The sequence below is a fragment of the Stenella coeruleoalba genome (assembly GCF_951394435.1).
Source record: "Stenella coeruleoalba genome assembly, chromosome: 2".
Taxonomy (NCBI): Eukaryota; Metazoa; Chordata; class Mammalia; order Artiodactyla; family Delphinidae; genus Stenella; species Stenella coeruleoalba.
In genome coordinates, this window is record NC_137147.1 from 60460251 (window position 1) to 60487470 (window position 27220).

The 27220-nt window shown below is 38.2% G+C and overlaps 1 protein-coding gene across 1 annotated transcript in view; it reads right to left on the minus strand.

Annotated features, from left to right (window-relative positions):
* Window positions 1-27220, minus strand: part of TTC6 (tetratricopeptide repeat domain 6) — a 220782-nt gene that overhangs the window by 128993 nt on the left and 64569 nt on the right. The window contains exons 3-5 of the mRNA XM_079912364.1: window positions 12471-12539; window positions 7130-7339; window positions 1409-1542 (exon numbers count right to left, since the gene is read on the minus strand). Coding sequence (XP_079768490.1) covers window positions 1409-1542; window positions 7130-7339; window positions 12471-12539 — 413 coding nt within the window. The remainder of the gene's footprint in view (window positions 1-1408; window positions 1543-7129; window positions 7340-12470; window positions 12540-27220) is intronic.

The following is a 27220-nucleotide window of genomic DNA, read 5'->3' on the forward strand; positions in this document are numbered from 1 at the left end:
CCTCATTCTTATTTCTTTATAATGGTGATTTCTGATTTCAGTTTTAATGAATTAACACAGTAAATGAATTAACACAGTACTATATATATCAAGAAGATCTACAAATATTTTTGGCATGCTTAAGAAAGGCTGTGTGTTTTTATAGCACACTCTCCTTAAACAGGACTATTTGTCATTCTTTGAAACACTAAGACATAAAAAAGAAAAGACTCTCTCTGTGTGTGGCCACACTACTTTGCCTAATGCACTAAATGCAAGGTTTTTTAGGGAAAAAAAATCAAGAAGTTTCTGCTTCATTGATAATCTGACAGTAACTATTTATTGAAGGTAAAATACTTGTTGTCTGCTGTCACTATTTGTTTTAATACATAATCTTGCTAACTAAATGAGCTTAAAGCAATGCAGATAAGCAATGGCATGTACAGGGTCACTTAAATGCCAATTTGACTCTTTCATAAACTTTGGCATTCTTTTCCCATGAGTCTACTCTCAGCTACTAAATTGTGAGTCATATCCATTTACAAAGTTTAGGCTGGCCATAAAAAGGTTGCCTTCCATGTCCTGCACACTTTTCAGTGCCCTAAGCAACAACAAAAGCTAATAATTAAAGCTTCTTTAAGCCCCCATAAAGAGTTAAATGAAGAAGAATCTAGAATAAACCAACCCATAAAAACCTAGTGGAAAAATAAGGAGAAAATAAGTTTCAACAAGATGACTGGCAAAAGATAGACCATAAACCTAAACTGCATTTACACAGTATTATTCAAAATTATGTTTGCACCCCTGTGTAAAAAGAAACCCTACTGAAAATATGTGGGGGGATGGGAATGAAACATGAAATGATAGTAGAGAAAAATAAGGCCGTCTAAATTTCCAAATCGACTGGCCTATGGACATTTTGTGCTGGGTTGTCTTTTATTTTATCATAACAAAATTAACGAATATAATGAGCAGTTAATCCAAATCAGGCACTTCAGTGACCAAAAATATCAAATCTAACATGTTAATATTTTTATTCTAGCTATTGCTACGTCATTAAACTAAGTATATTGGTCAAAAAAAAAAAAAGAAAAGAGTAGAAAGAAGTGTGGAGGACTTCCCTGGGGGTCCAGTGGTTAAGACTCCACACTTCCAATGCAGGGGGCGCGGGTTCCATCCCCAGTCAGGAAACTAAGATCCCACGTGCCACGTGGCGTGGCCAGAAAAATAAAAAAGTGTGGAGTACAACATACATATCCCTAACTGTACTATCTGCCACCAACTCTTCCTGTGAGAAGGTTTAAGTTGGATCTCAGACACGAATTCCTGAAACATTTAGTTTTCCTTTAAAAACACTCTTTCAGGTACCAATGCTACTACTGAATAACTTCTCTTCAGACACTTAAATTTGTAAAGTTAAGGAAGTTACTTTTTTTTAGGTAGGTTTTGATCACACAGGGGCTTGGAAACCTTTCTTTGTCTCTGTTGTGTAATTCCTAATTTACTTTTCCGCCTTCGCTTAACTTCTTTTCCTTTGATTTGCAACAATTCTGATGATTTCACCTTGGAAAAAACATAAAATGCGCCATTAAGGAAAGCTGTAGCCAAGCGTTAGATCTTTCTCTCTATTTAATGGTGCACGGTATTTTTAAACTCCTAATTTCTATGTGTATTTTATAACAGAATATAAATCCTAAAGGTGGAGTTGATATGTTCTTCTAAATTTTTTCCTAAATTCTACCATATACACCTTCATAGCAATAAAAATATTAGTACCCTATTTATTCATAATATTCTATTTACTGCCTTAAAACTATTAAAGAAAAATATAAGATTTCTTTCCCTCCATAAATCTACTATTCTTGATTGGTATTTCTAATAGAACTTACCTTTAGCTACTTAAAGTCTGGCATGACTGCTGGTTGCAAGCGCAAGCCAAAATGAACTTTAACGCTTTATAGAACTATTTTGAACAATGTTTACCAATTTATGCCTCTTACAGTTTTACTGTTTTCTATTTCCACTGCTTGGGAAAAACCAAATGCATTTTTGTCTCTTAAATAATTGCCTTTTAATCATTATAGGTATTAGGAGTATTGTTTTCCTAGATTCCTTAGGAAATTTGCAGAATTCATGGCAATAGTTCATCCAAAGATATTTTTCTCTGTGGGTTGCTCTGTCCTTTTTTGAGACTAGATTTAAGGAAGAAAGCAGGGAGGTGTTCCTTGGGGAAAGCAGAGAATGACTGAGTAAACAGAAGGAGGCCAGATAAAGGGAGGTTCTTCTAAATTAGGTAGAGGGTTTGGGCTCGATGCAGCTGTAAGCAGAGAGCTATTGCAATGTCTTCGGTAAGGAAGTGATGATGAATAAGGAAAGCTCAGAGTATGAGTATTCCGTCTCACCATCCAGTTCATGTCTGAATTTCCTCTATATTATCTCCACCAAAGGCCATCCATCCCGACTTGAACATGATCAGAAACAGAGGACCTGGATAAATCCAAAGGTAGCCACTTTCTCTTTGAAATCTTTCCAGTTGTTAGAATTTTTGTTTGTTTATTACTGAGCCTAACAACTTTCATCCACCAGTCTCAATTCAAACATCAGGATCATACAGGAATGATCTGGTTCTCTTCCATTTGACAGACAAATATTCGAATACAGTTGACTCCCCTGGGCGTTCTTTTCCCCCACATAAGCATCCCCAGTCCTTTCAACTCTACCTTACATGACATGGTTTTGAAATACTCTTGTCATCCTGAGCACTCTCTTCCAGTCTCCAATTTGTCAGTGTCTCTCCTGGGGTTGGACACCCAGATCTGAACACAATATTTGAGGTGTGATGTGATCAGATCCACCAGGAGAAAGATGATCCTCTTTTATGGTAATCATCAATCAATGCAAATTATGATTGCACATATCTTCCTATCACAAACCTAAATTATAACTTAAAACCGTGAAGTCTTGTCCACATTTGCTCTAAGTCATGCCATCCCATATCTGTGCACTTAGTTTGTGGAACCAAAGAAAGAACCATACATACATATATCCCAATTAAATTTCATCTGAGGTCTGACCAAGCAAATCTTACCAGTCACATTTTGGACATTACCGGCAAATCCAATCAGTAAATCTTCCATATTCTCAACCAAATTATCAGAAAATAAGCTGAATTGGACACAGCCCTATAACAGTCCACTAGGGACTTTCATGACTAATTGTCCTTTGCATAACTAGTTATAAATCCACCTGGCAGTTCACCCGATTGTAGTCTTGTCTACAAAACTGTCATCAGGAGGCTTTCATAAATGGATTGCTGAAATCCAAAAGATAATAACAATAACTAATATTTATTAAGTTTTCTGGTATGCCAGGTTCTTCCCCATGATACTCATGTGTTGACCCCCAGGTCTGACACTCTTCTTATGTTCGTTCTAGTAATTCTCAAAAAAGTAAATAAATAATAAGGTTGGTCTTCCATGGCTTGCCCTTAGGGAACCCATGCTGGCTCCAGGTGATTTCTCCTTCCTTTTATAAGGGTTCAAACACAATTACTTTAATGATTCATTTAATCATTCCAGAGTTTTGTCCCAGGTCAGTGCACACATTACAGAAACCATAACTCTTATTCTTAAAAGAAAAAATAAAACTCAGATTTGCAGGGCTTCCCTGGTGGCGCAGTGGTTGAGAGTCCGCCTGCCGATGCAGGGGACGTGGGTTCGTGCCCCGGTCCGGGAAGATCCCACATGCCGCGGGGTGGCTGGGCCCGTGAGCCATGGCCGCTGGGCCTGCGCATCCGGAGCCTGTGCTCCGCAACAGGAGAGGCCACAATGGTGAGAGGCCTGCGTACCGAAAAAAAAAAAAAAAAAAAAAAAAAAACCAACTCAGATTTGCAGTTGCCAGTCTCCAGGCTCCTAGCACCTCTCCCATGGCAGCAGCTCCTCAAAGCCGCGCTGACAGGGGCACAGCAGGCTTAAACCTATCTATCTGAGCCAACAGGATCAGATATCTAAGTTAACTCTTAAAATCTTTTACCAATCTCGGGCTTCAAGTTTCTTTTTTCACTTCTTTTCTCTTCTTTCTAAACTAAGGATCATCCTCCTTGTCAGATTTAAGAGAAGCAAAGTACCATTTTATCAGCTTCCCTTTCTCTTTGTCATAGTTCTGTTTATTTAAAACCTCAACCTTTCTCCAAAAATAAATTAAGACCATTCTGTCATCCGTTGTCATCACACTATTCATCCATAATGACAGGGTTATCCTTCCTTTTTTCTCTCTTTGCTCCAAAACTAACACCAAAAAATACTTTCTTATTCTGAGCATTATTCACAGGCCTCAACCCATTTTGGATCTTAGCTCTCCTGATATAATTGTTATAGCCACATGCCACTTTTATGTTTATCTATGGATATGTGTTTCTTCTTTCATCTTCTGTATACTTTTAAAACTCTGAATGCAATAGATCACTCAAAATTGTTTTATGAAAATTTGCGGGGTTGGGGGGGTTTGGGGTATCCCACATCTCTGAAACTTCCTTCTACTTAGAATCTCAGAACATGTGCTAGCTATATATATTTTTTTACAGACTTTTTCCCTCCTAAAATGCTCAACAATCCTCTCATCAGTTCTTCTGTCAGTCATTTCTTCACAGAGTCGCTATTATCTAATTTCTCCTTTTGTTGGTCATGACTTAGACCAGAGACCTAATAACCTTTATCATACTAATGAGCTTCTAAGGATAGAAATGGTCAATAAAGTAACAACTGATTAAATTCTCTACTCTTTTTGCTGAATGAGACTGTCTGGCATGTATCTGAGCAGTGAAAGTCCTGCATTTCTCCTTTATCACACCTCTGTGACACTTCTCTGAGTAATGTCAGAAGAAGTTTTCTTGTCCCCCCAGTCTGGCCTGGCTTGCTGGAGTATACTGTTCCTCATTCCTGTGCCAGAGATGCTAGAGACTAACGTTATGGCCTCAAATGTCCAAACAGGGTAAAACTCACGGATAATGACTGATTTTGAGATGTTACCACAAATAAAAGAAATCCAAGGTGAAGATTTGGTGGGATGAGTCAGAAAACTTCCAGCACTATTTTCTCTGGCATTTCTGATGTGTCCCACAATATCCCACAACTATAAACCATAAAGTCTTATCAGACATTCTCTTCTCCTCCTTTTGAAACGCTTCTGGTTTCAGTTTAGAATCCTCTTAATCTGTTCTCTAAGTCTCTCTCATCAAACCATTCCCCCTAGTTAAGTGAGGAACGCTCCATCCATAGTCATTTTTGCCACTGTGAGTCTTGTACTTAACCAGATACCTGTTCATTGTTGTTATAAAAGGGCAGTGCTGCAAAGCGGCAAAGAGTGAAGGATCCAGAATTAGACCACCTCAGTTCAAGTCCTGACTCTACAACTTAGCCATACGGTTGTACCTGTGCAAATTAGTTATCTTCTTCATGACTCATATTTTTTAACTATAAAATGAAAGTAATAATAGGGCTGTTATCAGGGGGAAAAAAAAGATAACATATGTGAAATACTTAGCAAAGTGGCTGAAACGTGGTAAGCACTCAATAAATTCTAGTTGCCTTAGGAAATGACTGTTTTTAGCAAAAATAAATAATTTTGCATATTTCTTAATAATATTTAATATCAGCCACAGCAAGCCAAAAGAATGAACACTATGGGACTTTTTCAATGAGGGATTCAAATTCCTGACAGGCCATTGTGGTTAAATCACTGTCCAGAAAATCCATTTTCTTCTTTGACACATTTAGCAGCTAACCATTTGCCCCTCATTTTATTTCCAAAGTCCCAATGCTCAGGTAGGAGAACAGATAAAAAAACTACCTGTACCCACAAACCTAACACTCTTTCAAGATGCCATTGCTTTAAAAGATGCCTTCTAAGTTCTCCACACCTAGAAGGTATCAGCCTAACACACAGGCTGCACCTGCAGTAGTTAGCAATGAGTGGGGTTACTCAGCCTTGGCAAGCTTCACTTCATACCCCAAATGTGAGCTTTAGGAAGACAGCATGACTTCTGATGAAGTCATTCACCAATCACAGCATAAGTCCCTTCCCCCGACAGCAGTGGTGTCACCTGTTACTTGTGGATCTTCCTTATGATCTATTATTGCAGGAAGATCCGTATGCTAGTGTCATGCAGGATGAACCTAAGAAAGTAGGACTTGAGAAATGAATAAAAACCGGGAGGCAACTGTACTAATCCAGACATAAGGTCAACTGTAAAATGAAGAAAAAAATTATAAGCAATAATATTTAGGAGGAATCTAGGCCTTGGAGGCTGATTATTTTGTGAGAGGCAAGAAAACAATAAGGTCAGGGATAAATCTAAGGTTTCAGAGTTGGGATTTTGGGGCAAAAGTTGAAGAACTGTTAATGGCTAGTTCACTTGGGTGAAGCACAGTAGTAGGATCATGGTCGTTGGTGGGGAGAGGGAAACCCAGAAGGAGAGGGACTGACTAGAAAAGTTGTTTATGCAAGAAGGGGTATCCATCTAAATCTGTCAGAATAGGCTGCTGGAGATAATACCAAGATAGTAAGCTGTGGTTCAGGAAAAAGTGGCTTTTTAAAAAATCCTAATAATAATGTATCTATTTTTAAATAAACTCATTTATTCAAGTCAAAAAGTGACTCAAATTAAAGAAATGTACTAAGTAAATAATAGTAAGGCAATATACAAATATGGTAAAATTATGAAAATTATGCATAAATAAAGTGGAATAAAATTATAAATAAAATAAAATTCTCACAGTAGGAAAAAACTCAGGGAGTAGGATAAACCTAAATGGGGCAAAGGCTACAAAGTTCACCCAGTCCAGGTCCCTGCACTACAGGTTCCTGACTCTCTCAAGATGGTAACAGGAAGAGTCTTGGTCAATTTCTGAAAGCCCTGAGGTTCCCTCACTCCTTAAAAATCTTTATTCTCTCCCCGGAGTTGCAATTAGGTTTGAGACTAAAAGCTCTGAGAAAACAGAAGTCCCCTTTTCCCAAATGAGCAGCTTTCACATATAAGGCCCTTTTTTCAGGGTGAACCCTCCCACAGGCCTTGGCCCTTTCTGGACCATATCTTCACACCTACACATCCTCATCTCTCATAACTCTATTTCCAACATAAGTAGTGTTTTACCTTTAAAGACAGCCGCTTGGTTGTCTTTGAATCACCAGTGGGCTGTTCACCTTCCAAAGGTGTACTTGATTCATCTGCTGACTGAACTGCCAAAGTTTCCTGAGGCTTAAATAATATGCTTTCTGCATCTGAGACTCCCCGTTCCGATACGTCCTCTTGTTCAATCTGGAAAGTACTTGATACAGCTTCAGGAAGCTTCTCAAGCACATTCTGTTGGGAAATGTAAATGTACAAATACGCTCTTTTTATTGGTCCTTCCAAAGTTTTAAGTTATGCAATGTTTTCTCTCTGACAACAAATGACTATGAAAATGCGTGACTGGGGCTTCCCTGGTGGCGCAGTGATTGAGAATCTGCCTGCTAATGCAGGGGACGCAGGTTCGAGTCCTGGTCTGGGAGGATCCCACATGCCGCGGAGCTGCTAAGCCCGTGAGCCACAACTACTGAGCCTGCGCGTCTGGAGCCTGTGTTCTGCAACAGAAGAGGCTGCGATAGTGAGAGGCCCACGCACCGCAATGAAGAGTGGCCCCTGCTCGCCACAACTAGAGAAAGCCCTCACACAGAAATGAAGACCCAACACAGCAAAAATAAATAAATTAATTAATAAACTCCTACCCCCAACATCTTAAAAAAAAACAATAAAAAAAATTAAAAAAAATGCGTGACTGAAATTAAGCAGAGGTAGTAAGTGAAGATTTAGAAAAAGAAACTCAAATTGACTTAAGAAAAATATGAAGCATGGCAAATTATTTTCCTTGGCCCTTGTCTCAGAAAATACTGCTACCCCCCTGTATTATGCAACAACTCTAAGGAAATAACAAGACTGCAATCTTACCCTGATTCTCACCCACACTCACACAGAATCAAGGCCCACTGAAATATATGACCTCTGCCCAACCTGAGGTTCTTTGGTCCTAAGCAATGAGATGCCTGCTAGCCAAATGCTCTTCCAGAAGCATGACTTCAGTCCCTCAGAGAAGAGCTGACACAGAGGCCCCAAGAAGACCACCCAGACACCCCAGCTCTGTGCCAAGCCCTAATGAAAAATTCTCACAAAATATCACTCCTACACCTGTTTTGTGTTTCTTAAAAAGGTCTCACTGACGGGCTTCCCTGGTGGCACAGTGGTTGACAGTCCGCCTGCCGATGCAGGGGACACGGGTTCGTGCCCCGGTCCGGGAAGATCCCACATGCCGCGGAGCGGCTGGGCCCGTGAGCCATGGCCGCTGAGCCTGCGCATCCGGAGCCTGTGCTCAGCAATGGGAGAGGAGCATCTCACAAGAGTGAGAGGCCCACATACCGCAAAAAAAAAAAAAAAAGGCCTCACTGACTTAATGTGCATCTCACCAAGCCTTTAAGAAAGTATCTTTATAGACATATTTTGGGTAGTACCCAATTTTAAACCAAGATTATTTGGGATTATGAGCACTGCCTCAAATTAAGAGATGAGAAAACCAGTCTGATTTACATAGAATCTGAATTTTATAGAATGACTTGAAAATGCAATTGTATCACTTTGCTCTCTGGCACACTCATTTGCTAATAAGTAAAATAAAGGGTAAAGATGGCATATAGTAGTTCCAAATACTATTTAAGTTTCTTTCTTATGTAGGAAAGCATGGCTAAACCAAGAAATATACTTTTGTAAAACATAACTTTAATCTAGAGCTCGTGTTTTTATAAAGCTACTCAATGGTGCTGGGGAAAGAGTAAGAGCTTTGTAACTAGACAGGACTTAATACAAATCCTGGATGTGTCTTATCAATAGATGTGTAATCTTGGTCAAGTTACTTTAAACCCTTTTTAGTCTCATTTTCCTCATTGGTAAAAAGGGGGTTAAAAAAAGTCCTTCCATAAAATGGCAGAATAGCTACACAAGGGTAACATGTGTTATGAGCCTATATTGTCTACCTATGACAAACTCATTCATTTTATGTTCCATAGCTTTTGGAACTGTTCATCACTCCCTTTCTTTTGACCCCGTCTGCTCCTGGCTTCCTCAACACACTCTACCAGGGTCTAGCCGGGGAGACTGAATAGATGAAGGTTCCACCCTTCAAAAACTTGAGAGGGAAAGGGTAATCCTCCAGCTTCAACTGACCCTCTCAGAACTCTGCCAGCCTTGCCTACCCAGAAAGCCATTAGTGATCTTATCACTACCCTGTGGCCTGCTCTATTTTAGCATATATCACACTATATTACATTCGTCTAAGTAATCATCACTATAATTGTCAACATATATGAGCATTATCTCATTTAATTTTAATCTTCACCACTACTCAATGAAGTAGAGGAACTCTTTGTAATCCCATTTTATGGATGAAGAAACTGAGGCTTAGTTAAGTAACCTGCCCAAGGTCATACTGAGACTAAGTAGCAGGACAGTGTTTGAACCTAAACAACCTGAATCCAAATTGTACTCTCTTACCCTTTTTTTAGCCCACACAGTAGACTACTGGTTCTCAGAATGTGCTCCACAGACTCCTGACAGTTTAGGCCCTTTCAGGGAATCTACAATGTCAGAACTATTTTCATAACAATATTAATTCCTTTTTCACTGTGTTGACATTTACATTGATGATGAAAAAGTACTGAGGAGTAAAACAGTGAGTCAATACTTTTCAAGTAATTAACACATGAGGTACAAAATCACGCAGGGAGTTAAAGGTCTGTTCAAGGAGCAAGGTAGATCAATTAATTTTAAAGTAATGATACACAATAAGTTCATTTATCTGGTTTCAGATTCTCCACTGCAACTAATCTTTAAGAAACTATCACTTGTGGAGTTTTGGTGTATTAACAAAGACGACCATCCATAACTATGTAAGAAAAAGGTTATTAAAATGAGTCCCTTCTAATCTGTATCAGACTAGACTTGCTTAATATACTTCAACCAAAAGAACACATACAACAGATTGAATGCAAAAGCAGATATGAGAATCTAGCTCTCTATTAAACCAGATATTAAAGACATTTGCAAAAAGTGTGAGACAATCCTACTCTTCTCACTGAATTGTTTTGTTTTGCACATTATCTTTTCCTAAAAATATGTTTTATGTTAATGCGTAACAGGCTGGTTATTATTTTAAATGAATGAATAAATAATTTCTGTTTTTCTCAGTTTCAGTTTCTAGTATGGTAAATATTGGTTGATTGAATCCACACAAACAAAAACTCCTTTGGGTCCTTAAAATATTTTTTAAGGGTTTAAAGCCATCCTGAGACCAAAAATTTTGAGTACTTCAAAACCTTCAAGTTTGAGAATTTCTTAAGAAAGAAATTGTGTCTCACCTGTCTTTTATACCTCAAGCACTTAGAACATTGTAGAACTTGTGCAATTATTTGTGAATGAATGAAAGGAAATTATATACATTTTTTCTCTACTATGTAATTAGTCTCTATTTAGAATATTTATTAAACAGTATTGTACTTTGTTTCTTTATATACTGGTCTACTCTATACAATGAGTTCCTCAAGTGCAAGAGCTGTATTTTCTATCTTTGTATCAACCATGTCTAAAACAATGCTCACCACATCACAGGAAAAGGAATGAATGAATTCCTTGATTTTTTTGGTAAGTGTGAGAGGAAATCATTCTCCATGGTGATTCAAAAACAATTAGATTTAAAATGGTGGGTACTTGGAAAGATATTGCATTAAGAATGTTCTTTTTTAAAAGAAAATAAATGACATCAAAGAACTAAGAGCACTCTGGCCTGTGGCACTGAGATGCTCACAGCTGAGGCTGCCATGCTGTAACGGTAGGGTGCCTGGTACCACTTAGAAAGAGCAGGCCCTCTCCAGATGGGTGCTTGCTGGCCAGTGCTGCACAGACAAATCTCAGTCCAGGAAGCATCTAAGGGATAGGTACGATGAACAGGTAGAGTTCTGTTCTCTGGCACAGAGCAGGTACCCAAAACATGTGTTTGGAATTAAAGATACCACAGAGGAGCTTTTTTACCATGGCCAGGTATCAGCTTAAAAAGTATTATACATGTACAGAAGTGGGAAGCTTCCTCTTAAAAAGCCAGTGACCAGAAGAGGTCCAGTAATTGCTTGTAAATGTCAAAGCTGAGGGTATGGTTCCTACAGAATTACAAAGCAATTAATATTTTGGCTTAAATGTTTATTCTAAATAATCAAGATGATGTATAAGCTAGGTGCCTGATAATTGGCCTTTTCATAGTTTCCTTCAAAATGGAATAATCTTTTCTTAATACTTCATATGAATATTCAGTGAATGGTATTAAGTCAAGTTTATCCTAGTAATGAAGATTTCTATTTTTCTGAACCTAACTGATCTTGTATTATCAGTTTACTATACCTATTAGAAACTTACAGTTCAGAGGCTTTGATATCTACCTGTAAATGGTGTCACCTAGAGGCAGCTACCCTAGATATCAGTTTTAAACCCATAGCATATGTGGTAAGGCTTCAAAATTGATTTATCCACATATTGTACCATATATCCTGGGTCTTGAGACAGATGATGAGAATACAGAGGAGAAAAATACATGATCTCAACCCAGAAGCATCCCAAACTCTAGTAGTCAACCATTTGTAGCAACTCTAACATTACAGGATCCATGATTTTTGTGAAAAGAAAAGATTCAATACATTTTCTAAACATGATATATTATCCTAAAACTGAATTGTGATCTGAATTTTTATGTGTGTGGAATCATATTTTCAGGAAATAAAGGAGCTTGTTATTTAATGATACCATTTTACAAATCCTTTGTAAAAGACGGATCATCGTGCCATCATTTGTTTTATGTAAATGTGGATTTCTACGCACAGGGAGGCACTTCCCATTCACAAGGAATGTGTTCCAGATTGCTTTGAATCCCATAAGTATTTTGCCAATGATGGATGAAAAGGAAGTTCTATTTCTGAAACAAACTTCTGTCACCAAGTGTCCATATCTCTCTACAAAATATGCCCCTTGTCAATGCTTTTCACAATTCTTCTAGGTAAATAAAGAATAAGGTGATGCTTTCTTAGAAGCTAATAATTTTTAATTAATTCTCCAGCTACTTTCTAGATCTAAATGTCTTTAGACGAGAAGAATTGTTAAAATCTTTTCCTTCTGAAATGAGTTTGGGGCCCTAGCTCCGAAGGTCTATGATAGGCAGCACTGGTGAGCCATAATAGCCAAGACTCTCAATGTGGTATTAGGTTAGATGTGCTTACAGTTAAACACGCCTCTAAAATAAGTCAGAGGAGAATCTTTTTAACTCTCTAGATAAACATTCAAGCAACAGAAGCAGACTATTACTTCAATATAGGCAAGGAGGATTTTTTATTAAAGACTTTACCATTTGAGGTTCCTTAATACTTACCTGCAGTCCTTGCTCTGCTTGCACTTGCGGTGTTTTTGGCCAGCACACTTTTCCCATTAAAGAAATATCCTTGAAGGAGAAAAAGAAAACAATTAAAATAATGTCAATTTTAAAAATCACTGAGACATATTCTTCAATGCAGTAAAATGCTAGTCAATATGATGCAGTAAATGAGAAATATAGAACAAAAGATACAATAAAAATATTGTGCCTATTGTTCCAATTTTAAGGCTTTTTAAATTACTGGGCTCTATAGATATATCATCAGATTTAATAAGACAATTAGGTAATATTAAATCAGATACCATAAAATACTGCTTTTAAATGGCTGCGCAAGAAAGATAAAATCTAAAGTAAAATTTAATCTAACCAAGAGCGAGAAGGAATATAAATATACTTTAAATGTTAATGGAGGGGACTTCCCTGGTGGTCCAGTGGTTAAGACTCCATGCTCCCAGTGCAGGGGGCCTGGGTTCGATCCCTGGTCAGGGAACTAGATCGCACATGCCACAACTAACAGCCTGCATGCCACAACTAAAGGAGCCCACGTGCCACAACTAAAGCTGCCACACGCCAAAAGGAAGATCCCGCACGCGGCAAGAAACTGCATGCCACAACTAGACCCGGCGCACCCAAATAAATAAATATTTTTAAAAAATGTTAATGGGTAGAACTGTTAGTGTCATTTTTATCATTACTAATGCTAATTGCTATGATATATCCTCAACTCAGTTGCAGTGGTAAAAAGATAGTGCACTACAGTGTCCAACAATGAATAGGAATAGAGAGACCCAGCTCCTGCCCAAATTGTAATGTCACAGACCAGACAGCAACAGGCAAGTTATCTTGCTTCCCTTTACCTCAGTTTTATCATCCTTAAAATGGATGCTCATGACTTTTCAAGGTCCCTTTCTCCTCTAGCCTTTTAGTAATGTCAGTAGCAAAATATAAGCATTCCTTGTACTTTAAAATACTGCTTTTCTAACTTTGCTTAATAAAAAGGTTCAACTGAGGTTACTAGCTTCTACTTCTGCTCACTTGTCAAAAATAACTATAAAACTAGACAAAATATAAGGAAAACTCTTTTAGGGTTGGACAACAGGCAGCGCAAGACTATAATGACTAAGAGAATGGAAACAAAAAAGGCTAAGAGCTAAATCACCCCAGATTTCTGCCTTACACAGTTTCCAGACCACAGCACAAGGAGAGAGAAATCACACAGAGCACAGGTATCTCACTGAGTTAAACAGACAGAAATTAGAGTAAGGAAAAGACAAAGACGGTAGAATTTGTAGGGCACATTATGGGGAGGAGGGAGCTGCATAGAGAAAGAGCTCCAGAAATCTGCATAGAATCCTTGAGTCTTTGGCTGAACACCAATCTGCTTGTACAATGGTGAAACCCATGAGGTCAGACAAAGAAAAACTGCCGGGGGAAAAGAAGCAATTACCAAAGAGCTGAAGCCACGATTCCCAGAGCTCACACAGTGCTAGGAGTCATTAGATCTCCCACCAGACATTCTTAATACATGGTATTGGGTTGGCCAAAAAGTTTGTTTGAGTTTTTCCATAAGATCTTATGGAAAAAACCGAGTGAACTTTTTGGCCAACCCAATACATTCATTACAAACCTCAGATGGATCATACATTAGTCCTAGAGTAATAGCTTCTCTGGACATTGACAATACTTTAAAATAATACTTAAAAAGATCAAGCTGATCTTCAAGTAGCTTAACTGCCTAACAGAACAAACTGACCCTTTGTAAAGGAAGACAACAAAATCCAGTACTCTACAATGTAAAATTCACAATGTTCAGCACCTAATCAAAGTTACCAGTCATATGAAGAGGCATGAGTATGTAACACATAACCAGAAGAAAAAAACAGAAAAGGACCCAGAAATAGCAGAGACATTGGAATTAAGAAATAAGGATCTTGAAACTTCTAACATAAATATTATAAATTTCAAAGATGTAAACATAATGAGGAGCAAATGTAAGATAAAAAACAGAATCAAATGGAATGTCCAGATAAAATGTCCACTATCTGAAATAAAAATTTCACTGAGTGGCATAAATATCAGAGAAAACACTGCAGAAGAAAAGATCATTTAAAGACATAGCAATAGAAACCATACAAAATAAATCACCTAGAGAAATAAAAATTGAAACAAAATTAACAGTCAAACTGACATATATTGAATTAGAGTCACAGAAAGGAGGGTGTGAAGAGAGCAGAAAATATTTGTACAAAAAATAGCCAACATTTTTCTAAATTTGATAACAACTATAAACCCCTGGTGCAAAAAGCTCCATGAACCACAAGCAAAAACACACAAAGAACACTGCACCAAGCACATTATAATCAAAATGAAAAGAAAAAACAACAGTAATACAGGAAAAAGTCTTAGTAGCATCCAGAGAAACAATAAGTACAAAGACATAAAGAATTACTGGCAACTAATTACCACAAATTAATACTGCAGGTTTCGTGTCAGAACAGTGCAAGACAGAAGACAATAAAGCAACATATTTAGAGTACCTGTACTGAAAGAAAACAACTGTCCACATAGAATACCATATCCAGAAAAAATATCTTTTAAAACTGAAGGTGAAATACTTTTGTAGCAAACACGAGGTGAAAAATTTATTGCCATCAAACTTGGCCTACAAAAAATGTTAAAGGAAATTCTTCAAGCAGAAGGAGTAAAACTTGAATGCACACAATGAAAATAAATGATAAAATGATTTTAAAAGTGGGTAAATAAAAAAGACTTTTTCCCTTTTTGAAGTTTTTGAAAATATAACAGACTGTTTAAATTAAAAATGATGTATTTTGAGATTTATAACTTGTATAGATATGAAGTATACACAAATGAGATCACAATAACAGAAGAAGGGAAAAAGAAGTATACGGCTATAAGTTTCTTATACTATATATGATTTACTGGGATAAGTTAAAATATGCATATTGTAAACCCCATAGCACTCACTAAAACAATAAAACAAAAAGGTAAATAAGCTAACAGTATGAAATAGTATGAAATGCTAAAAATTAATCAAAAGAAGGCAGGTAGAGAGGAAAAAGGGGGCAAAGAACAAATGTGACAAATAGAAAGCAAATAGCAAGATATAAATACAAACCCAACCATATCAATACTTGCATGTAAATGGTGCTAACCACTCCAATTAAAAGACAAAGATTGCCACACTGCAGAAAAAAACAAGATCCTACTATATGATTGCTATGGGAAACCTACTTTAAGTATAAAGACACAAATAGGTTAAAAGTAAAAGGATGAAGGAAAATATAACATGCAAACACTAGCATAAGAAAACTGGCATGGCTATATTAACATCAGACAAGGCAGACTCCAAAACATGAAGTATTAGAAGGAAAAATCGGCTCACTGCATAATAAAAAAAAAGAGTCAAGTGCCTCAGAAGACATATAGTATGCACTGATGACAAAGCTACAAAGGGCATAAAACAAAAACTAAAAGAACTGAAAACAGAAGCAGAAAAATTCACTAGTATAGTTAGATATTTCAAACAAAGACTATCTGGCTCCAGAGACTACACTTTTTACAAATATAAAAACTAAACAGCTAATTTTAAATGTGAAATCCTACAAAAAATTCTTCACCACCTTTTAGCTTTATAAATACATCATTAAAGTATAAAAACATGACAACAATGAACACCAAATTCAGGCTATTGTTCACATCTGAGGTGGAAGAGAATTACTGGAAAGAGGTACAAAGGAAGGGGGCCTCTACTTTACTTGTAATTTTCTATTTATTTAAACAATCTGAAGTGAATATGGTAAAAAAAAGAAATAAATTTTGAAAAATCTGAGTGAAGAGTATGTGTTCTACAATTGAAGTATATCATGATTAAAAAAAGATATTTCTCGAGACTTCCGGGAAGATGGCAGAAGAGTAAGACGCGGAGATCACCTTCCTCTCCACAGATACACCAGAAATACATCTACGCGTGGAACAACTCCTACAGAACACCTACTGAACGCTGGCAGAAGACCTCAGACCTCCCAAAAGGCAAGGAACCCCCCACGTACCTGGTTAGGGCAAAAGAAAAAACTAAACAGAGACAAAAGGATAGGGACGGGTCCTACACCAGCGGGAGAGAGCTGTGAAGGAGGAAAAGTGTCCACACACTAGGAAGCCCCTTCGCGGGTGGAGGCTTCGGGAGGCGGAGTGGGGGAGCTTGGGAGCCGCGGAGGAGAGCACAGCAACAGGGTGCGGAGGGCAAAGCGGACAGATTCCAGCGCAGAGGATCGGGCCGACCGGCACTCACCAGCCGAGAGGCTTGTCTGCTCGCCCGCCGGGGCGGGCGGGACTGGGAGCTGAGGCTCCGGCTTTTTTCGGAGCGCCGGGAGAGGACTGAGGTTGGCGGCGTGAACACAGCCTGCAGGGCGTTGGTGCGCCGCGGCTGGCCGGGAGAGAGTCCGGGGAGGGGTCTGGACCTGCCGAAGAGGCAAGAGACTTTTACGTCCCTCTTTGTTTCCTGGTGCACGAGGAGAGGGGATTAAGAACGCTGCTTGAGAGAGCTCCAGGGACGGGCGCGAGCCGCGGCTAAGAGTGCGGAGCCCAGAGACGGACATGGGACGCTAAGGTCGCTGCTGCCGCCGCCAGGAGGCCTGTGTGCGAACACAGGTCACTAGCCACACGCCCTTCCAGGGAGCCTGTGCAGCCCGCCACCACCAGGGTCCCGGGATCCAGGGACGGCTCCCCGGGAGAGCGCACGGCGCGCCTCAGGCTGCAGCGTCACGCCGGCCTCTGCCGCTGCAGGCCTGCCCCGCACTCCGTGACCCTCCCTACCACCCGGCCTGGGTGAGCCAGAGCCTCCGAATCAGCGGCTCCTTTAACCCCGTCCTGTCTGAGCAAAGAACAGACGCCCTCCGGCGACCTACACGCACAGGCGGGGCCAAATCCAAAGCTGAGCCCCTGGGAACTGTCAGAACAAAGAAGAGAAAGGGAAATCTCTCCCAGCAGCCTCAGAAGCAGCGGATTAAAGCTCCACAATCAACTTGATATACCCTGCATCTGTGGAATACCTAAATAGACAACGAATCATCCCAAATTAAGGAGCCCTGTGGATGAAAGGCTCTTGGTGCTGCAGCCAGGAGTCAGTGCTGTGCCTCTGAGGTGGGAGAGCCAACTTCAGGACACTGGTCCACAAGAGGCCTCCCAGCTGCACATAATATCAAACAGCAAAAATCTCCGAGAGATCTCCATCTCAACGCCAGCACCCAGCTTCACTCAACGACCAGCAAGCTACAGTGCTGGACATCCTATGCCAAACAACTAGCAAGACAGGAACACAACCCCACCCATTAGCAGAGAGGCTGCCCAACATCATAGTAAGTCTACAGACACCCCAAAACACACCACCAGACGTGGACCTGCCCACCAGAAAGACAAGATCCAGCCTCATACACCAGAACACAGGCACTAGTACCCTCCACCAGGAAGCCTACACAACCCACTGAACCAACCTTAGCCACTGGGGACAGACACAAAAAACAACAGGAACTACGAACCTTCAGCCTGCAAAAAAGGAGACCCCAAACACAGTAAGATAAGCAAAATGAAAAGACAGAAAAACACACAGCAGATGAAGGAGCAAGATAAAAACCCACCAGACCTAACAAATGAAGAGGAAATAGGCAGTCTACCTGAAAAAGAATTCAGAATAATGATAGTAAGGTTGATCCGAAATCTTGGAGATAGAATGGACAATAGAATGGACAAATTGCAAGAATCAGTTAACAAGGACCTAGAAGAACTAAAGATGAAGCAAGCAACGATGAACAACACAATAAATGAAATTAAAAGTACTCTAGATGGGATCAATAGCAGAATAACTGAGGCAGAAGAACGGATAAGTGACCTGGAAGATAAAATAGTGGAAATAACTACTGCAGAGCAGAATAAAGAAAAAAGAATGAAAAGAACTGAGGACAGTCTCAGAGACCTCTGGGACAACATTAAATGCACCAACATTCGAATTATAGGGGTTCCAGAAGAAGAAGAGGAAAAGAAAGGGACTGAGAAAATATTTGAAGAGATTATAGTTGAAAACTTCCCTAATATGGGAAAGGAAATCGTTAATCAAGTCCAGGAAGCACAGAGAGTCCCATACAGGATAAATCCAAGGAGAAATACGCCAAGACACATATTAATCAAACTGTCAAAAATTAAATGCAAAGAAAAAATATTAAAAGCAGCAAGGGAAAAACAACAAATAACACACAAGGGAATCCCCATAAGGTTAACAGCTGATCTTTCAGCAGAAACTCTGCAAGCCAGAAGGGAGTGGCAGGACATATTGAAAGTGTTGAAGGAGAAAAACCTGCAACCAAGATTACTCTACCCAGCAAGGATCTCATTCAGATTTGATGGAGAAATTAAAACCTTTACAGACAAGCAAAAGCTGAGAGAGTTCAGCACCACCAAACCAGCTCTACAACAACTGCTAAAGGAACTTCTCTAGGCAAGAAACACAAAAGAAGGAAAGGACCTACAATAAAGAACCCAAAACAATTAAGAAAATGGGAATAGGAACACACATATCGATAATTACCTTAAATGTAAATGGACTAAATGCTCCCACCAAAAGACACAGATTGGCTGAATGGATACAAAAACAAGACCCATATATTTGCTGTCTACAAGAGACCCACTTCAGACCTAGAGACACATACAGACTGAAAGTAAGGGGATGGAAAAAGGTATTTCATGCAAATGGAAACCAAAAGAAAGCTGGAGTAGCAATTCTCATATCAGACAAAATAGACTTTAAACCAAAGGCTATTAGAAGAGACAAAGAAGGACACTACATAATGATCAAGGGATCGATCCAAGAGGAAGATATAACAATTGTAAATATTTATGCACCCAACATAGGTGCACCTCAATACATAAGGCAAATACTGACAACCATAAAAGGGGAAATCGACAGTAACACATTCATAGTAGGGGACTTTAACACCCCACTTTCACCAATGGACAGATCATCCAAAATGAAAATAAATAAGGAAACACAAGCTTTAAATGATACATTAAACGAGATGGAGTTAATTGATATTTATAGGACATTCCATCCAAAAACAACAGAATACACATTTTTCACAAGTGCTCATGGAAAATTCTCCAGGATAGATCATATCTTGGGTCACAAATCAAGCCTTGGTAAATTTAAGAAAATTGAAATTGTATCAAGTATCTTTTCTGACCACAACGCCATGAGACTAGATATCAATTACAGGAAAAGATCTGTAAAAAATACAAACACATGGAGGCTAAACAATACACTACTTAATAATGAAGTGATCACTGAAGAAATCAAAGAGGAAATCAAAAAATACCTAGAAACAAATGACAATGGAGACACAACGACCCAAAACCTGTGGGATGCAGCAAAAGCAGTTCTAAGGGGGAAGTTTATAGCAATACAAGCCCACCTTAAGAAACAGGAAACATCTCGAATAAACAACCTAACCTTGCACCTCAAGCAATTAGAGAAAGAAGAACAAAAAAACCCCAAAGCTAGCAGAAGGAAAGAAATCATAAAAATCAGATCAGAAATAAATGAAAAAGAAATGAAGGAAACAATAGCAAAGATCAATAAAACTAAAAGCTGGTTCTTTGAGAAGATAAACAAAATAGATAAACCACTAGCCAGACTCATCAAGAAAAAAAGGGAGAAGACTCAAATCAATAGAATTAGAAATGAAAAAGGAGAGGTAACAACTGACACTGCAGAAATAAAAGAGATCATGAGAGATTACTACAAGCAACTCTATGCCAATAAAATGGACAATCTGGAAGAAATGGACAAATTCTTAGAAATGCACAACCTGCCAAGACTGAATCAGGAAGAAATAGAAAATATGAACAGACCAATCACAAGCACTGAAATTGAAACTGTGATTAAAAATCTTCCAACAAACAAAAGCCCAGGACCAGATGGCTTCACAGGCGAATTCTATCAAACATTTAGACAAGAGCTAACACCTATCCTTCTCAAACTCTTCCAAAATATAGCAGAGGGAGGAACACTCCCAAACTCCTTCTACGAGGCCACCATCACCTTGATACCAAAAGCAGACAAGGATGTCACAAGGAAAGAAAACTACAGGCCAATATCACTGATGAACATAGATGAAAAAATCCTCAACAAAATACTAGCAAACAGAATCCAACAGCACATTAAAAGGATCATACACCATGATCAAGTGGGGTTTATTCCAGGAATGCAAGGATTCTTCAATATACGCAAATCTATCAATGTGATAAACCATATTAACAAACTGAAGGAGAAAAACCATATGATCATCTCAATAGATGCAGAGAAAGCTTTTGACAAAATTCAACACCCATTTATGATAAAAACCCTGCAGAAAGTAGGCATAGAGGGAACTTTCCTCAACATAATAAAGGCCATATATGACAAGCCCACAGCAAACATCATCCTCAATGGTGAAAAACTGAAAGCATTTCCACTAAGATCAGGAACAAGACAAGGTTGCCCACTCTCACCACTCTTATTCAACATAGTTTTGGAACTTTTAGCCACAGCAATCAGAGAAGAAAAGGAAATAAAAGGAATCCAAATCGGAAAAGAAGAAGTAAAGCTATCACTGTTTGCAGATGACATGATCCTATACATAGAGAATCCTAAAGATGCTACCAGAAAACTACTAGAGCTAATCAATGAATTTGGTAAAGTGGCAGGATACAAAATTAATGCACAGAAATCTCAGGCATTCCTATATACTAATGATGAAAAATCTGAAAGTGAAATCAAGAAAACACTCCCATTTACCATTGCAACAAAAAGAATAAAATATCTAGGAATAAACCTACCTAAGGAGACAAAAGATCTGTATGCAGAAAATTATAAGACACTGATGAAAGAAATTAAAGATGATACAAATAGATGGAGAGATATACCATGTTCTTGGATTGGAAGAATCAACATTGTGAAAATGACTCTACTACCGAAAGCAATCTATAGATTCAATGCAATCCCTATCAAACTACCACTGGCATTTTTCACAGAACTAGAACAAAAAATTTTGCAATTTGTATGGAAACACAAAAGACCTCTAATAGCCAAAGCAATCTTGAGAACGAAAGAAGGAACTGGAGGAATCAGGCTCCCAGACTTCAGACTATACTACAAAGCTACAGTTATCAAAACGGTATGGTACTGGCACAAAAACAGAAAGATAGATCAATGGAACAGGATAGAAAGCCCAGAGATAAACCCACGCACATATGGTCACCTTATCTTTGACAAAGGAGGCAGAAATGTACCGTGGAGAAAGGACAGCCTATTCAATAAGTGGTGCTGGGAAAACTGGACAGCTACATGTAAAAGTATGAAGTTAGATCACTCCCTAACACCATACACAAAAATAAGCTCAAAATGGATTAAAGACCTAAATGTAAGGCCAGAAACTATCAAACTCTTAGAGGAAAACATAGGCAGAACACTCTATGACATAAATCACAGCAAGATTCTTTCTGACCCACCTCCTAGAGTAATGGAAATAAAAACAAGAGTAAACAAATGGGACCTAATGAAACTTAAAAGCTTTTGCGCAGCAAAGGAAACCATAAAGAAGACCAAAAGACAACCCTCAGAATGGAAGAAAATATTTGCAAATGAAGCAACTGACAAAGGATTGATCTCCAAAATTTATAAGCAGCTCATGCAGCTTAATAACAAAAAAACAAACAACCCAATCCAAAAATGGGCAGAAGACCTAAATAGACATTTCTCCAAAGAAGATATACAGAGTGCCAACAAACACATGAAAGAATGCTCAACATCACTAATCATGAGAGAAATGCAAATCAAAACTACAATGAGATATCATCTCACACCAGTCAGAATGGCTATCATCAAAAAATCTAGAAACAATAAATGCTGGAGAGGGTGTGGAGAAAAGGGAACCCTCTTGCGCTGTTGGTGGGAATGTAAATTGATACAGCCACTGTGGAGAACAGTATGGAGGTTCCTTAAAAAGCTACAAATAGAACTACCATATGACCCAGCAATCCCACTACTGGGCATATACCCTGAGAAAACCATAATTCAAAAAGAGTCATGTACCAAAATGTTCATTGCAGCTCTATTTACAATAGCCCAGAGATGGAAACAACCTAAGTGTCCATCATCGGATGAATGGATAAAGAAGATGTGGCACATATATACAATGGAATATTACTCAGCCATAAAAAGAGACGAAATTGAGCTATTTGTAATGAGGTGGATAGACCTAGAGTCTGTCACACAGAGTGAAGTAAGTCAGAAAGAGAGAGACAAATACCGTATGCTAACACATATATATGGAATTTAAAAAAAAAAATGTCATGAAAAACCTAGGGGTGAAACAGGAATAAAGACACAGACTTACTAGAGAATGGACTTGAGGCTATGGGGAGGGGGAAGTGTAAACGGTGACAAAGCGATAAAGAGGCATGGACATATATACACTACCAAACGTAAGGTAGATAGCTAGTGGGAAGCAGCCGCATAGCACAGGGAGATCAGCTCGGTGCTTTGTGACCGCCTGGAGGGGTGGGATAGGGAGGGTGGGAGGGAGGGAGACGCAAGCGGGAAGAGATATAGGAATATATGTATATATATAACTGATTCATTTTGTTGTGAAGCTGAAACTAACATACCATTGTAAAGCAATTATACTCCAATAAAGATGTTAAAAAAAAAAAAGATATTTCTCCACATATTAATGTAGGTAACATAAAAATGTCAAAAATGGATAAAAACATCTTAATAAAGAAACCTACAGCTTACATCACTTGTAAACATAAATGCAAAAATCCCCAATTAAAATATTTGCAAATCTAACTAATCAGCATATTTAGAAACAATGCATCTTGACAAAGGAAATTTTTCCCCAGAATGGATGGATAACTCATTGCCAATTTATGAGATGAACAGATTAACATGGAAATTCATATGATCCTTTCAATAATTGCTTACAAAAATCATCAATAAAATTCAACCTATTTCTGAGTTAAAAGTAACTAGAAATATATTAATTAGACCATATATTTGGTGGAAAAAAGAAAATCAATTGAAAAACTATCAGACCAGAGTAGAGGTAAAAGGCACATCTAACAAATTCAACAAATGAAATTTCATACCAGCAATAACCAGTTAAGATCCCTTTCTCAAAATAAAAGTTAGCTATTAATATAAGCAATGAAATGAATGAATCTCAAAATCATTGTGTTGAGCACAAAAGGCCAGGTTAAATGGGCATCAAAATGGCCAAAAATAGCCTCTCCAAACTACCCAATAAAATAAGTATGAAGACAAAAATATATGAAAATTTAAAGTATTTGTCTAATAAGTCCAATGTCCTTCTTCAACGACAGTTTCTATTAATTTTTTTCTGTGTCTGGGCCATATTTTCTTGTTTATCTCTGTGCCTCATAATTTATTGTTGAAAGACTTATAGTAACCTAAGGAGCACTTGTTCATCAAAGACTAATGAATCTCAGTAAGAACAATTAGTTTTTTACTGTTGTAACTTTCTATTCCCATACTCTTCTGTCCAGCTCAGCTGTAGCCTTGAAAAAGAAAGATAACAATAAAATAAATATTTGAGTGACTAGGCCATATAAATGTGTAGTTTGATTGTTCTGAGTCAGTCTCAGCCTATCAGTAGTGATGCTATCACCTAGAAATGCTTGTGAGCACTCAACTGGGCTCATACTATTTGTGTCAAGGCCCCACAGACATTCCTCTGACTGGAGGCACCATTATGGTTGCAAGGTATACCTCAGCAAAACCATCTGGGAACTTTGAAAAGTCAGGCTTATTATTTATGAGTCCTGAAAGATACACAGCATACCTGGGGCCACACAGTGAGATCACAGGCAGATAGAGAGAAGGGGGTGGAGGGAGAATGGACCTGGGGTTCTGACTTTATTAGTATAAAGGGTGGGGTGCCCAGGGTTTTACAGGTTCACTCGCTATTGATGAATTTAAAACATAAGGGTGGGAATCGAAGTGTTCAGTCAAGCAGTCAGTTATCTAGATCAACCAGAGATTTCCAAAAGGGGGAACTTCATGGGTGAGGTGGTCTGGCTCTTAATCTAGTTGTGTAGCTGGCAATGTGTTTATTCAAGATGGATGTCTTTGAATTGGATGCCTCAGAAATCAAAAGTTTAATGTTAGACAATTACATTAAAACCAAAAAAGCTAATTGTCAGGCGCTTACACTGCACTGAAGTACATACCAAGGGCTGTGCACATGCTCAGAAAAGACCTAGAAGCCCTAAGTTTTCACATCTGACTGACCTTGAGGCTCTAGCTAAGCTGGAAGTGAGGGCTAGTGCAGAGTTCTAAACTGCCTACCTGGGCACTGAAGGTGTGTCCCAACACACAAAAGAGCCCCTTAGCAAAAACTGAAAGACATTGGTTCCAGGCATTCAAGGAAATCTATATTCAGTCATCACCTGATCACTAAGCTTAGCAAGCAGAGACTTCAGTGGCCATACATGACTAAAAATACAGACTTTACAAAATTAGTTCAAGAAAGCCACTAAAATTTTTTAAATGATAACAATAAGAACTACAACAGCAAAACAACAACAAACCCTGGTGGGGGAGAAGGAGGACCTTATTTCCACAATTATCACATTATATTATTTTAAATGACCGATTTATAACAAAAAATATGAGATATGCAAAGAACAAAGAAAGTATGGCTCAACACAGGAAACAAGACAATCAAAAGAACCATCCTTGGGGAAGCGCAGATGTTGGACAAAGACTTTAAATCACCATGTCTAAACAACTGAAGGCAAGTATGACAATAATGTCTCATCAAACAGACAATATCAATAAAGAAATAGAAGTTATAAAAATGAACCAAATAGAAATTCTGAAAAGTTCACTAACTGAAATGAAAAATTCAATAGAGGTGCTCAGTAGAAATTTGAGCAGACTGAGAAGAAAAATTGGTGAACATGAAAATAGGTCAGTTGAGGTTATTCAGTCTGAGGAAAAAAAAGAAAAAGAAAAAGTAATGAAGAAAACTGAACAGAGCCCTAGAGACCTGTGGGTCACCATCAAGCAAAATGGGAGTTCCAAAAGAAGAGGGGAAGGCAGAAAGGATATTGGAAGAAATAATGGCAGAAAATTTCCCTTGTGAAATCATCTACATATCAAAGAAGCTAAACACACCATAACCAAACTGTCAAACTATTCAAAAACAAAGAGAAAATCTTGAAAGCAGCAAGAGAAAAGCAACTCAACACCTATAAGGAATCCTCAGTAAGATCAACAACTGATTTCTCATCAGAAACCATGGTGGTTAAAAGGCAGTGGGATGACATATTCAGAGTGCTAAAAGAAAAAAAAAGTCAACCAAGAATTCTAAATCCAACAAAACTATCCTTCAAAAATGAAGGAGGAATGAAGATATTCCCAAATAAACAAAACTAAGAGAGTTTGTCAATAATATAATCGCCCTACAAGAAACACTAAAGTGAGTCTTCAGGCTGAAATGAAAAGACACTAGACAATAACTCAAATACACATGAAAAATAAAGAGCACTGGTAAAAGTAAATAGGTAAATATATAAGACAACACAAATAAAATTTTTGTTTGTAACTTTTCTCTCCTCCTATCTGATTTAAAAGAAAAATGAATAAAACAATAATTATAAATATGTGTTGATGGACACATATTGCATTAAAAATATAATTTACATGACAACAGCATCACAAAGAGTGGGGAACAGAGCTATACAGGAGCAAATTTTTTATATTATTGAAATTAAGTTGTATAAACCTGAATCAGATTATTATGTTGGGATGTTAATTATAATTTCAAAGGTAACCATTAAGAAAATAAGTTAAAAATATAAAGTAGGGGCTTCCCTGGTGGCACAGTGGTTGAGAGTCCGCCTGCCAATGCAGGGGACACGGGTTCGTGCCCCGGTCCGGGAAGATCCCACATGCCGCGGAGCGGCTAGGCCCGTGAGCCATGGTTGCTGAGCCTGCATGTCCGGAGCCTGTGCTCTGCAATGGGAGAGGCCACAACAGTGAGAGGCCCGCGTACCACAAAAAAAAATAAATAAATATATATATATATATATATATATATATATATATATATATATAAAGTAAAATAAATAGGGGATAAAAACAGTACAAAAAGAAACCTACAGCTTTTCACACTTTTCATTAGTTCAACATTTTAGAAAACCATACCATGGGTACTGAAGAAGATTACACTACAGTGAAATAGAGATTCCATAGTGAAAGCTTACTAGAACCAGGAAGTGAGACTCAGAGCTTGGCAAGTCAACCTACTCCATAGATAGGGCTCTGGAAAACAGTGCAGGGTAAAAGAAGCCCACAAACGCATTCAGTTCATAAACTTCTAGACTTTTTTTTTAAGGTCATATAATTTTAATGATTTTTTAAATTTTTTTATTTTATATTAGAATAAACTTCTAGATTTAAAGAACATATTCATTTCATGAATAAAGAGAAAAAGGCAACTTAAGGCCTATGGAAAACCATTGCAGGATAAGGGAAAAGAGACAACACTCTAAAATACCAAAGGAATAATTTTTTTTAAATTGTGTAATGTGCTCAAAAGATGCAAGAAGATATGAATTCTGCCAAAAAATATAGAAATTCATGCAGAGTAAAGATACTGAGTTGAAACCTG